At 46.6% G+C, this 12,810-nt stretch overlaps 2 protein-coding genes across 3 annotated transcripts in view; one reads left to right on the top strand and one right to left on the bottom strand.

Annotated features, from left to right (window-relative positions):
* AFF4 (ALF transcription elongation factor 4) overlaps nt 1-12,810 on the top strand; it is a 47,100-nt gene that overhangs the window by 11,313 nt on the left and 22,977 nt on the right. For both annotated transcript variants that reach the window (XM_068206210.1, XM_068206209.1), the window contains exons 2-5: nt 5,480-5,606; nt 6,974-7,753; nt 9,049-9,093; nt 9,908-9,994. In XM_068206210.1, coding sequence (XP_068062311.1) covers nt 5,484-5,606; nt 6,974-7,753; nt 9,049-9,093; nt 9,908-9,994 — 1,035 coding nt within the window. In that variant the 5' untranslated portion in view covers nt 5,480-5,483. The remainder of the gene's footprint in view (nt 1-5,479; nt 5,607-6,973; nt 7,754-9,048; nt 9,094-9,907; nt 9,995-12,810) is intronic.
* The window catches only part of ADRA1B (adrenoceptor alpha 1B), a 147,975-nt gene continuing 136,515 nt past the window's right edge, over nt 1,351-12,810 (bottom strand). The window contains exon 3 of the mRNA XM_068206338.1: nt 1,351-1,376. Within this exon, the coding sequence (XP_068062439.1) occupies nt 1,351-1,376 (26 nt within the window). The remainder of the gene's footprint in view (nt 1,377-12,810) is intronic.

The following is a 12,810-nucleotide window of genomic DNA, read 5'->3' as shown; positions in this document are numbered from 1 at the left end:
GTGCTCCAGAGCTGAGTGGGAAGAAGTGCCTGCAGCAAACTGTGGCTCTGCCCTCCCTGGGAGTTCTTGTCAAACATTAACCAGACCTAGGCCAACTGACTTTTTTATTATTTTCATTTAAAGCTCTCCCACCCTCAGTACGTACAAAGGTGTTCCCAGACAGCTCTTGGGGCACTTCTGTTCTCCCCGTTGAATGTGCAGTAGGAACTCCTGATGTGAAGGGTGGGACAGAAGCATTTGTGTTTGTATTGTAGGAATGAGAAACGTTTATGTTTCAGTTAGTGGTGAATCTGATTTATATTTGTATCGTGTTACCAGTGCAATTGTATTTGAATTGCATTCCCAAGAGCTCTAATGAAACCTTGGAAAGAGGGAGATGGAGCTGTGAATGAAAAGTTCATTCTCATCCAAACAGCTGAGCAAGATGAGGGCTCAGGGTTTCCTGTGTTCACCTCTGCAGCCTCCCCCTGTGATTCCGAGTTCCTGGGACAGAATTTTGGGATACTGGTGGTATCACAGCCTTTCCTTTGGGGGAGCAGATCCCATGTGCACCAGGAGCCATCCCAAACCAAATCCCCCTCCCTTGGCATGGGCCTTTGTGTCAGAAGGTGAGGGACAGAAACAGAAAACTTCATGCTTTTGAGAAGTTGGTTTTTTTTCTCTGTCTGGACACATACAAAAACTACTTGAATTCTGTGTAGACTCTTGGTTTTAGCTGTGTTCCTTATTTCAGTTGTAAAACTCTGAAGGTGACTCTGCTGCTTCTATATTTGCACCATCACAGTTATCCTCTAAACCTCTCCTGGGGGATCATCCTGTTTGTGCTTTTTTGGGCAAAGCTGTATTGTTTTAGTAGGAAATGTTATATTTTTTTGTGTTTTTCCTCTTCACCATCACATAGAACGTGGGAGTTAAGATTTTATGTTCACTTCTATAAGTTGCTCTTGGTGACACCAAGGCATGTTCCTCTTTGTGTGTTGGTGTTTTTGTGTTAATTTTGTTGTTGCAGGGCAATTATTTTTCAATATCTCCCTTTTTAAACAGCTCCTCTGGGAGTGTATTTTATTAAAAGCTGACAGAGCAGCACTTTAGGCTCATGCACATGATTTCAGGGCAGGATTTGTGGTGATGCCCTATTTGATGCACAGGCTGGGAGAAGTGTCCTGTGCCAGCTCCTGAGATGCCCCTTGCCCGTGGTAAAAAGAATATTTAAAACTATCAACAGGCGTCTTCGGATGCGGCATTAAGGCAGCTTCAGGTACTCTTAAATGCCTTCTGAAAACATCATTCCTTGTTACAGGCAGCCTCTCCAGCTCTTTTTCCCCTTCCTTTTGAGAAAAAAGGATGAAATCATGGCAGCTGGGTGTGCCCCGCAGCTGGGCGTGCCCCACACGGCGCTGGGATCCTGCACGTTCCCTCTCAGCCTGTTTATCCTTCCTATCCTTCGCCAAAAGTTGTCAAACAAAATTGGGGTTTCATGGCAGCCAATTAAGCAATTAACTGTTTGATTCCTCTTGCTCACGAATCCACTTGAGACTGAAGAAGGCCTGGAGTTAAATGAGGGTGTCCTGAAGGAAGTGCAGGTGTTGTAAGCAGGCTCTGACGGTGCACTGGTGGCTGGGTAAAGTGTGCTGGGGTCGGATCCCGTTGGACGGGCTGCCTCCGGAGGGTTCCCTGCCTCTCCTTTGATGGTTTTGCCTCACGGTGTCTGGGAGGATGAAGAGAAGCTGCTGGTGCTGAGCTGGAGCGAGGACTTGGGTGCCTGATGTGGTTCAGGGGGGTGAGAAGGGTTTGGCCTAGGTCCTCTTTCTTCTAACAGCTTTGCCAGGGAAACTCAGGCAGTGTGGGTGTGCCGGTTGGGGTCTATCTTCAGTCTGGAGTTGTGCTCCAAAAGCCCCAGAGCTGGGATGTGCCCCCTGCCCGGAGCTGAGGGAGTGGGAGGTGGGGAGCAGGAGGAGAAGGCAGCACCAGCACTGCCAGTTCATACCACAGGTTACACACCCACGGTGATGCTCTCTCAAACCAAAGGCATGCCCTTGTTGGATTAGGGATGAACAGAAATACCAGAAGGGATTTAGGAAGAGGTTGGAAGGAGAAAGGAAAGCTGTGTCTGCTCTGGGGGATGCGGTGATGCTGGTGTTGATGTTCCTGGAGCAGCCTGGAATGGTGTTTCAGGAATACACACCGGGGGAGGCTGGGCCAGGAGTTTCTGTGAATTCCCTGCTGGATTTCCTGCTTGCTTTCAGCTCTTCCTGTTGAGCTGGAGCAGAGGCGTGAGATGTGGAGGGTTGGTGGTGCAGGGAAGTCTCAGACACAGGGACTGTTCAAAGTACAGTGGGACACACTGCAGGAGGAGTGACTCAAACCATGTAGAGTTCAACTTCCTAAAAATGGAAATACTCTGCTGTGCTTTAGGCCTGTTCTCTGGGTTTTTTCTTTTTTAGTTTTTGAACTTCTCTTTTCCCAGATGTGGAAACTAAGATGACTTTGGCCCTTGCTGCAGGGACATTGTTCTGGCTCTCTCAGCCTGCCTCTGCTCTTCCTTCACATTTTAGCTCAGGCCACCTGGGAAAGGGGGAATTTTGGCAGGATTATCTTGGTAGCATCAGGTACAAGGCAAGAAGTTCTTCATCTTCCACTTCCAGGGCTGTGCAGGGAGGAGCAGAGGTGCTGTTGTTATTCCCAGAGGATGGGGTAGGAGTGGTGGGAGCAGTGCCTCTTAGTGGATGCTAAAGGTTTGTTACAACTTCAAGTGGTCTGAAAACGGAACTCCTGCAGTTCCCTACCTGCTGGAGTTAATTGCCAGCAGTGCTGATCAGCAGACAGGCCTTGGTCATCTGCCTTTCAGATACCTCTCTTGCTTTTCCTGAGCATGGGAGCATCTCCCTTCTGTAGACTTGTGCCTGTGGAAGATGTGCGAACTTCCCTTTGAGTGGGAAGTTGTGTGAAGTACAGAGCTAAGGAAGCCCCACGAACTTCCTCTATTTACACATTTCATGCTGGTGTGATTTTAATGGCCTTGTACACGTTATAGGCACTTAAAATAGCTCTGTGTGGAGATGGGATGATTAGATACCAACAAGTCTAACTTGTATCACAGTCAAGCTATTTGCTCTAATAAAAAATGTAAAAGAGTTAAAGAAAGCTAAACGAAATCCCCATACAGTCAAGGTGACTCCCCGTGAGGGTGTTTATCATTTACTGCATTACAAAAGGCTGGGGAGGAGTGGTTAAAAGTGTCATTAACTGGTGTCTTTCTGATGACTAATTTTACATTGGCCTGGGCAGGTACAGCCAGATCAGCTCTGGGTTTGCACCACTCCGATCTCAAGTGAATCTTTGTTGTAATGTTCCTTCTGTGTGACGGTGTTGGTACAAATGATGGTTTTTCTTCAGCTCTGAGACTTATAGGAAATGTTGATGCAATTTTAAAAGGTGATGCTTGTCCCTGTAAAAAATAGTGAAGGTCTTTGTAAATATTTAACCCTCTATTTGGAAAACAGAGATGTAACATTCTTTGTTAAGATTATAATATTCTGGATATATAGCTGTGTGTAATTCCTGATCTTAGTGTATTGGGGAATGAGCCACCCAGAGCCAGAGCATTCCTATTCCCTGCCTCAAAATTTGCCTTTAATACTAAATGCCATGGACTCAGACTGTTCCAGTTGGCTTTAACTGATCAGTGTCTATAATTAAAGCTGATAATTATCTGTGTTGAAATCCTACATATGTAACAAATTGGGCTGCAGTCTCAAGAATGAGCTTTTCAAGCCTCAAACTTCTAAAACAAGTTTGTCATCAATGCCAGAATGATCCCAGGAGTTTGCTGGCCACATTCCAGTGCACAGGTCCCTCTCTCAGCCCTGGTGGCCACCTGTGGTTACAGAGTTCAGCAGGTTACAGGAGAACTGGAGAAAAAAGTGATTTTTCACGTAAAGTGTAAGTTGTATTCATGGGTCAGGTATCAGCACAGAGTTGGGTTATGCCAGTGCTTGTACCTTGTTTGCAAGGCAGGGAGATAACAACAAACCTGGTGCCTTAGAAAGCATCAAAGATCTCAGCTTCCACCCTGGGTTTGGTCTGCTTTGGGCAGCCTCTGGGATTTCACTGCTTTCAGGGCAGTGAAGCCAAATGGGGAAGAAGGGCAAGAGGCAGAAATGTTACTGAGGTGCAAAGAGTCATGTTTTAAAAACTGACTGATGGGTTGAAGTTTTCCTGTTGAGAATGCAATGGGTGGGTTTGCACAGCTTTCAGAGTCATGCTCTAGCAAGTCATTTATTATTTTTAATAATCAGACAGCAGTCTAAAGACATGAAATAATGATTTTCTAAGCAGCCAACATTTTCATGTTAGACTGCAAATTATGTGGTGAAACATTCGCTTTCTTTCCGGGATGCACCAACTGTACTTTGTGCAGATCAGTAAGGAACATTTCTGAATCCCTTGATGCAGAGTTTAGCACATATTGTGGCTGCCCCTGGGTCCTGGCAGTGCCCAAGGCCGGGCTGGACAGGGCTTGGAGCAGCCTGGGACCGTGGGAGGTGTCCCTGCCATGGCAGGGTGGCACTGGATGGGCACTAAGGCCCCTCCCAACCCAAACCATTCTGGGGTTTGATGTTAAAGGAGTTAATGGCACCTTATTTATCATCTCATTTTGTTTACTCCTTTATGTCCCAGTGCTGTGTCAAGCTCAGAGGGAATCTTTTCCAACTTTTGTGTGTGTTTTGCAAGAATTTGATGCATTTTTGTTAACACAAGCAGCAAGACCAAACTGCAAAGGAAAGTTTGTTAAGAAGGGGGATTGGCAGGTTCTTAATCTGCATTTTTGCAGTAGGAGGATATGGTCTGAGGCAAAAGGTGCCTTATTGCCAGAACTTCCCTGAAATTACTGCTTTGAGTTCAAATGCCTTTTGGGAGTCAGGGAGGGAGAGAGACCTGGAAACCACATCAAAGCTTGAGGTTAGAATATGTTGGAGAATGGGTGCCAAAAAAAGGTATGTCAGCACCAAAAATAACCCTAATCTACAGGAGAAGTCAAGTACTGAATGGGTGGGGGATGGCAGAACATCTGGGGGATGTGGGGGAGAAAAAGTATTTTAGAAATGAATGGGAGATGTTTGGCGTGGGCTGGAACCGAGATGATTCGAGCGGGTGAAGTGGTTTGAAATAGCTACTTGTCTGAGGACCTGGTGGGGTTTTTTTCAATTTTATTTTCTTTATTGCTACATAAAGTTTCCCTGTTAGAAGCCAGCTGTGGGTTGGGGGTTACAGCCCTTTTTGAGGGGGCTGAATTTGGACAGTTCTGAGGAATTGTGGCCCTCAGTGGGTTCTTAACGGTGATCATTCCATGGCCAAACAGGGCCAGAGGCTGCTTGGGGGCACTCAGATCCCTCCTCTGGGCACTCTCATCCCTCCCCTGGGCCCTCACATCCCTCCTGCTTCCCTGTGTGATCAGGACTGGTCTTTTTGCTCGTAGCAACATGAACCGTGAAGACCGGAATGTGCTGCGTATGAAAGAAAGGGAAAGGCGAAATCAAGAAATTCAGCAGGGTGACGAAGCCTTCCCACCCAACTCTCCTCTCTTTGCTGAACCGTACAAAGTGGTGAGTTCCTGCACCTCAGAAAAATGCGGGTTTTAGAACAGAAATCATGCGCAAGTTCATGTTTTATTTTTATCTGCGTTCTTGTTAGACCGAAAGCTCTTAGGGCAACCGGGTGTTTAAGCAGGGCTTGAAAATAAAGCTGGACAGTCACAGCTCCACTGGCAGCTTTATAATGCTTGGGAAGGGGAGGAGCCTTTATAGGGAGTGAGAAAAAGGAAAATAAAGCCATCAAAATCTTTTCCTTCCTTCACCTTCTATACAGTGACTGAAAACAGTTAAGCTGTCTGTGGTGTGATGCCAAATTGCCATTTTTGGGGTGCTTTAGCCTGTTACTAAACTTTCTAACCTTTCATCAACGCAATCCAGACCTGGATGAGTTCAGGAAGAGAATGTTTAAATAGGAGGTCAATTCAAAATGCTGGAACGTTTGGTATGACTATGTTTGATATGAATTATCAGCTCTAACTAGTGCTCCAGTAGTTTGTATCTGACGTTTTAGTTTGTTTTGAAGGAATTGATTCTGTTTGTGGTCCTGCACAGCTTTCAGCCTGTGCTGGGTTTCCTTCCAGGTTGCTTTGCTGAGCAGTACTGGAAAAAATAACCTAATTCTGGAATAACTAATAAAATATTATTTAATAGGTTAATTACGTAGTTCAAAACTCACTTTGAAAGCAAACCCTTCCCTTGTTGCAATTTCAGCTGGTTTGCAAGAAGTAAAACACGACTGAAAACTCTCTTCCTGCAGAAGGAAAATTGAGAAATACCTGGTGGTTTTTTTGTTCCTGTGCTCGATAACCACATTCCACATGTGTGAAGTTAACTGGAGCTGGTTGGGATGCATGGGGGAATGATCCAGGATCCCAGATTTGGAAAACAAAATGGTTATAGAACAAAGCACCCTTTCAACTGTGTGCAACAAACATTGTGCCAATATAAATACCAATTAAAAATGACTTACGGGGGTGAGGTTAAGTTATTTTATTTTACTGCTAATTAAAACCTTTTAGGACTGATGCATTCTGTGTTAGAGAAATTGCAGTCTGTAAGGTGACAGGAGGCATCTGCAGCTTTGGAACTGGCACCCTGCTCAGCAGTGCATTATTTGATTATTGCTGGTTCAGCTGTCCCTGCTGCCGAATTTTTCATATGTTTTAGGGAGTTAAATATGTATCGTTACCAACTTTTACTATGTTTTAGGGAGTCAAATTGGTGTTTTCAGACCTAAATTTCAGAATTGGAAACACTGGTGAAGAAATAGGTGTATTCTAGCTGAAATTCAGGTTGAGTGCTGTAGTTACCAGACCATTTGACTTCGTGTGAAGTTGCGATTGGTTCTAAATCCCGGTTTTGGTGGCTTGTTGTCCCAGACCAGCAAAGAAGACAAGCTGTCGAGCCGCATCCAGAGCATGCTCGGTAACTATGATGAGATGACGGATCTCATCGGGGACCGGCCGCTCCAGAAGATCGTCGCCATCCCCAAGCCCTCGGTTCCCGCAGCGCCCGATGACAAACCCACGCCCGGCTTCTTCGGCGAGCAGCGGCACGGCGCGGGCTCTCACCAGAGCAGCAAATGGACCCCGGTGGGGCCGGCCCCCAGCACCTCGGCCCAGTCCCAGAAGCGCTCGGCGGGGCTGGGGGCCCACGGGCAGCGCTCCGGGGGCGGCGCGGCCGGCGCCGGGGCCCGGCACGAGCGCGACTCCTACGGCGGCGGCGGCCGCAAGAAGGGCCAGCACGGCTCGGAGCACTCCAAGGGCCGCTCCGGCAGCCCCGGGAAGCCGCCGGCCGTGTCCTCGCTGGCCTCCGGCCACTCCCGAGCCCACGGCAGCGACCACCACGGCAAGGACCACCAGCGCTCCAAGTCGCCCCGGGACCCCGAGCCCAGCTGGGACTCTCCCTCCCGCGTGCCCTCGTTCGCCAGCGGGCAGCACTCGACCCAGTCCTTCCCACCCTCGCTGATGTCCAAGTCCAGTTCAATGTTACAGAAGCCCACTGCCTACGTCAGGCCGATGGATGGGCAGGAGTCCATGGAACCAAAGCTATCCTCGGAACACTACAGCAGCCAGACCCACGGCAGCGGCGTCAACGAGCTGAAGCCCAGCAGCAAGGCGCACCTGACCAAGCTGAAAATTCCTTCTCAGCCACTGGATGTAAGTTACTGGCTGTGTCCTGCCTTCTTAAATGTAAATCCACCTGGGCTGGGATTTTCCAGCGTCTCCAGAATCCCAATTTGCCTAACCCAAATGGAGTTTTTAGTAAACACTGTGTTTTTGTTACTCAAAGCACCTTCACCTAAGCTGTATTTTCAGTGGGGAGCATGCAAAAGTAATTGTTTTTGTCTTCTGCTCTTCAATGTGGATACAGGGATTTTTATTAAATAAAGGCTGAGACATTCACAAAGGCTTACTTAACCCCAAGAGGCCAATTTTCAGGGAGTATTTCTCTAGTCAGGAGTTAGAGAAATTGTAGGATACCCACAAATATTTTGACAAGCTGGTAAATACGTTGTTTTTCCTGGGAGCTGAGTTGACTTAGAGTTGTTGATACAATCTGCCTGTATCAGATTTTCTTTTGAAGTGAGTAGCAATTACTAGATGTGATTATTATACCTTCACACCAATTTGAACAGGGTGCAGAACTTTTATCAGTTGTGCTGGATATAAAATACTGTTAGGTTAACAACTTGGAGGAGTTTGGCAATTCCCGAATCATTAGGACACAGACTCTGACTCCAGCTCACTTACAAGGAGAGTGCCTTTCCTAGTAATAAAGTCTCATTCCACCTCCTGTCTAACTGCTGGAATCATGGTAGCCAGAGAAAAGCCCTTGTTCCTGAGATTGCAACAGATAGCAAAGTAAGATCCAGCACACAGGTAAGGAAATCAGGAATTCCTTTCTTTGTGAAGACTTGCCACATCAATGCTGATGCAGTGAATCCTGAAGTAGCTTTGTTTCTTTCTGCTTGTGGCAGCCAGGGATGCAGAGGATTCATGGTTTGGTAATTACTGATGTTTCTGGGATCACTCTGTGATGAGTGTTTTACTTGGGAATGCAGTTTGTCATTCCTGTGCATTCATGGTCCTGTACTTGAATTCAGATATTATCCTGGGGCTGCTTCCAGGAAATGATTGAACGCTGTGATTCTCTTCCCCTCTCTACAAGTTTTTAATATCACTGCCTGCCTGTGATCACTTTAACTGTCAAGTGAAAAGTGAGAGATTATTATCACAGTTTTATGGATGTCATGTATTTGCTTTTCATAACTGTGACTCATGCCACAAAAACATGGATCTATCTGATGTTAAAACTGATGAAAAGAGTTAGCAAGGGCTGTTTGTGTCTATGTAGAGTCCATATGAGTCACAATACGGATTGAACTTTGTTTTTAACTGTTTCTAGTCCCTGGAAAATTTGGGAGTTGTTAATTTTGAGTTTTGGTTTGTAGGCATCAGCCTCTGGTGAGGTGAGCTGCGTGGACGAAATCCTCAAAGTAAGTTCTTGGTGTTCTTGTTCCCAACTGTGTTGAAAATGCAGCCATTCCCAAGGAGGGGGAAGGACTCTGCAGTCTTAGAGCCTGTCCAAGTGCAGGTGGTTGCAGGAGGGCTCTCCAGCACAGAGGGACTGGGCCAAACTGGGAGCAGAGCTGGCTGCTGGGTGTTGTGGTGTGCACATCATCTCCTGGAGATCCTCACTGCATTCCTCCTCCCTGATAAGCAGAACTCCGTTTCTTCCACCAAATTACAGATTTAATCCTGATATTTTAGATTGTAGTAAATGCTTTGCTGCCCCATGGCAGCACTTTCCCTCTCTCCTACCTGGGTTATTTTCCCAAGTCCTTTTGCCCCTCCTGTGATGCCCTGTCCTATGTCTGCTCTCACAAAAGGATCGTCAGGTCCCTCTGGAGCATTTCCATGGCCCATTATTTCCTGTGACCTTCAGTCCTCCAGGGGCCTTGGGGATGCTCCGAGAGAACAGGAGGCACTTTCCAGCTGCAGGCTGGGTTCTCCTTCCCATGCACTCTGAAAGGATCAGACTCTGACTTGCACTGCAGTTTATCTTCAGGCCAACCCAGCTGATTGATTTATGCCTTGCTGCTTGTTATTATGTAATAGCTCTCTCTTCTCCTGGGTAGCAATTTAACATTCAGGTTTACATGTAAAATATTTGTTGCACTTTTGGGAAATTAACATTTGTATATAAAGCTTAGTGAAGGGTGAACAATGAACTGAAAACTGAGAGAATCCAGACTGCAAGTTGAAATCTGATTTATTTTGTTAATAACTTTCGTTTTTGTTGTGTTTTAGGAGATGACCCACTCCTGGCCTCCTCCACTGACTGCCATCCACACCCCCTGCAAAACCGAACCCTCCAAATTCCCCTTTCCAACAAAGGTCAGTGCTGAACCCAACATTGGATGCTGTTGAAAAAGTAACTCCAGTTAAAGATCAGGATTTTGGAACTCCTGCATTCAGTTCTGTATAATCTGGGTTTGTTTCAGTGCTTTGGCTCTCTTTATTTTTCTTCACTTCATCTGTCAGCAGTGGCCTTATGAAAAATGTCCTTGGTTTTCCTCTGCTTTGCACAGACAGTCTGCAAAGTTCTCTGTGATACAACTTACCTTTTTAATTTTTGTTGGATAAATTCAAACTTTCAAACTTCTGAAGCTTGGAAATGCCTTTGAGCCCTTTCCCTAACAGGGAAATGCTCTGCACCATTTTGAGTAGGACCAAGTGAGTTTCCCTCCATGTAGCAAAACAGAGGCTGAATGGTAAATGCTGAGAAATTTAAATGGACTTTTCTGCATAAACTGAATTTTCCTCTTAGTCTGAAGTCCACTAATAGTTGTGTGAGATTTTTTTTTTTGCATTTTCAATTGCAAAAAATTAAGGCCTTTTAAGAATCACATGTTTTGCTGAAGAAATCAGTTGTTCCAAAAGATCCTCTTCCCAACCTCCTGTGTTGTTAAGAACTGCTGAAGGGTTTAAGCAGTTAATTCCAGAGAGAAATCCACCTCTGCTGCTGCTGAGAGCACAGGGCACGTGTCCAGGGGAGCTGCTGGAGCTGACACCTCTGAGGAAGGAATGCTGCTGCTGCCTCCCCTGAGGCTGGGGCTGGCAGCTCCAGGGTTCCGGGGCGCACGCGGGGCACTGGGAATTGTTTGCCTGGAAGAGCAGCTCTGCAGGATGCTGGAACCCAGGGGAGGCAGCTGTGGGTAAAACCCAGCATGGGGAGCTGACTCACCCAGGAATTCATGGTCTGGATCCTGGGGCTGCTGATTACCACTAAAAGATTCAACTCAACAATGTGATTTTTCTCCAGACTCAACATCTCTCTGGGATGAATTGGGGTGCTCCACCCCTGTCTTGGCAGAGCTTCAGAGTGAAGGAATTGCCCTGTTTGTGTTTTAGAAGTTACCTATGTAATAATTCAGCCCATGCTCTCTCTGACCAGCTGCTGCTCTGGACACCACTTAATTGCTCTTAATTTCCTGTTTGATCCAAATTGCTCCTCAAAACAGAACATCTGAGGGAATAATTTTGAGAAGACTTTCTCACTGAGGTTTCTACTGTCATCTCTCTAATCCCATCCTTTTATGTGAATGCTTTGACATGACCTTCCTTCAGCCAAAGGTTCCAGTCCCTGTTGGAAGGGCACATCCACAAACCTCCCCCAGACTGGTCCAAGTCCAGGTTCTCATCCTGGCTGGATGTCCCAGAGCCAGGGCAGTCCTGCTGTCACCACCTCTGTGTGACCTGTCCCTGGCTCACTGCATTTTGCTTCTCTTCGCTATGAAAACAATTCAGAATTTACCATTCAGTTCTCAGCTTTACTTTGGAAGGCATACCTAGAAATAAATCCGTTTTTCTGTTTTCCTAGCATTAGATCAATATTCATCTTGCAAATATTACTTTTAGTCAGGGCTTATTTGTGTGCTATATAAAACTGTCAGCCTGGAAATAATTCATACCTTTTCTTGTAAGGAAAGAAATTCCACACCTTTCCTCATCAGCGAAGGTCCTTATTCCTCTGCTCTCAGTGCTCATTCCTGAACCTTTGGGGAGATATTTTCCCTTTGCATTTTGAGCACCCTTGGCTGTGGGGCTGCTTGGATTTCGTTTCCCTGGCATTTGAGTGAGTTTGGGAAGAGGAAGGTGTGCAGAAATCCGTGTGGCTGTGACACAGAGGCCACGTAACACTGCACAGCTCTGGCAGTGTCCGAACAAAAAGAGGCTTGTGAGGCTTTTTGAACCTCTCAACCTGGATTGTCTCTTCACCCAGTTTGCAAAAAATTCCATTTATGGCTGCTCTGAGTCTTTTTGACTTTTTGCCAGCTTTTTTATTTTGTGGCTGCACATTTTAGCCATGGAACTCTGTCAAATTCTCTCTCTGCATCCAAAGCCTATAATTTCCTCTGCCTTCTCCTCTCTTGTCATTCTTGGCAGCAGCAGCTCTGCAGAATTCCAGGGAGTTAGTGAGCCATGGGCCTGTGCAGTCTGAGCCCAGAGCAGAATCCACCAAACAAAACACAACAGTGCTTTGCTTTAATCAAGCAGTTCTGTTGGAGGAAAGCTCCTTCTCTTTAATACTGTGCTCCATTTATTGCTGAAGTGTTTCACAGCATTGCCCCTGTGGGCACAGCTTGGTGTGTTCTTCCTGCTCACATAAAATGAAGCCGCCCGTGGTGGACCACTTGATTTTATTTGTCAGACTCGTGGGATGGGATCACTTTCCCTGTGTGTAGGGAGTGAGTAACTCAAAGGAACCCAACCTCCTGACTGAGGCCTCTCTGATTGCTATAAATATATCTAATAGTTCCCAGGAAGTCTTTGGATCAGGGGAGAGAACTCCATGAAAATAGGTCAGGGAAAGTTTTATGGATGCTATGGAAAAATGCAGACTGCCGTGTCTTGATAAAAAATGTTATCCTGTGACCTAACACTCTATAATTTTGTCCATGGGCTCGCAGTCAGACACTCCAGAAATGCTGGCAGTGTTTATAAAATGCATTGAGCAGCCCAGCTGCTGGCTGGGAGGGAAGGCTTGGCTTCCAGGGGGGGCTGGCTGTGCCTGTACCTCTGCAGAGGTGGTGCTGAGCTGCAGAGCTGGGGCCAGCAGGAGCCCTCCTGCCATCCCTGCCCTGCTGGGACACACAGGCTTCCCCCGGGAAGCAGGAGATCTGACCTGGGGCTTCAGGTGTCCCCTGGGA

The sequence above is a fragment of the Anomalospiza imberbis genome, chromosome 15, assembly GCF_031753505.1.
Source record: "Anomalospiza imberbis isolate Cuckoo-Finch-1a 21T00152 chromosome 15, ASM3175350v1, whole genome shotgun sequence".
Taxonomy (NCBI): domain Eukaryota; kingdom Metazoa; phylum Chordata; class Aves; order Passeriformes; family Viduidae; genus Anomalospiza; species Anomalospiza imberbis.
Note: the sequence above shows the minus strand (reverse complement) of the source record. Positions and strands in the feature narration are given on the sequence as shown.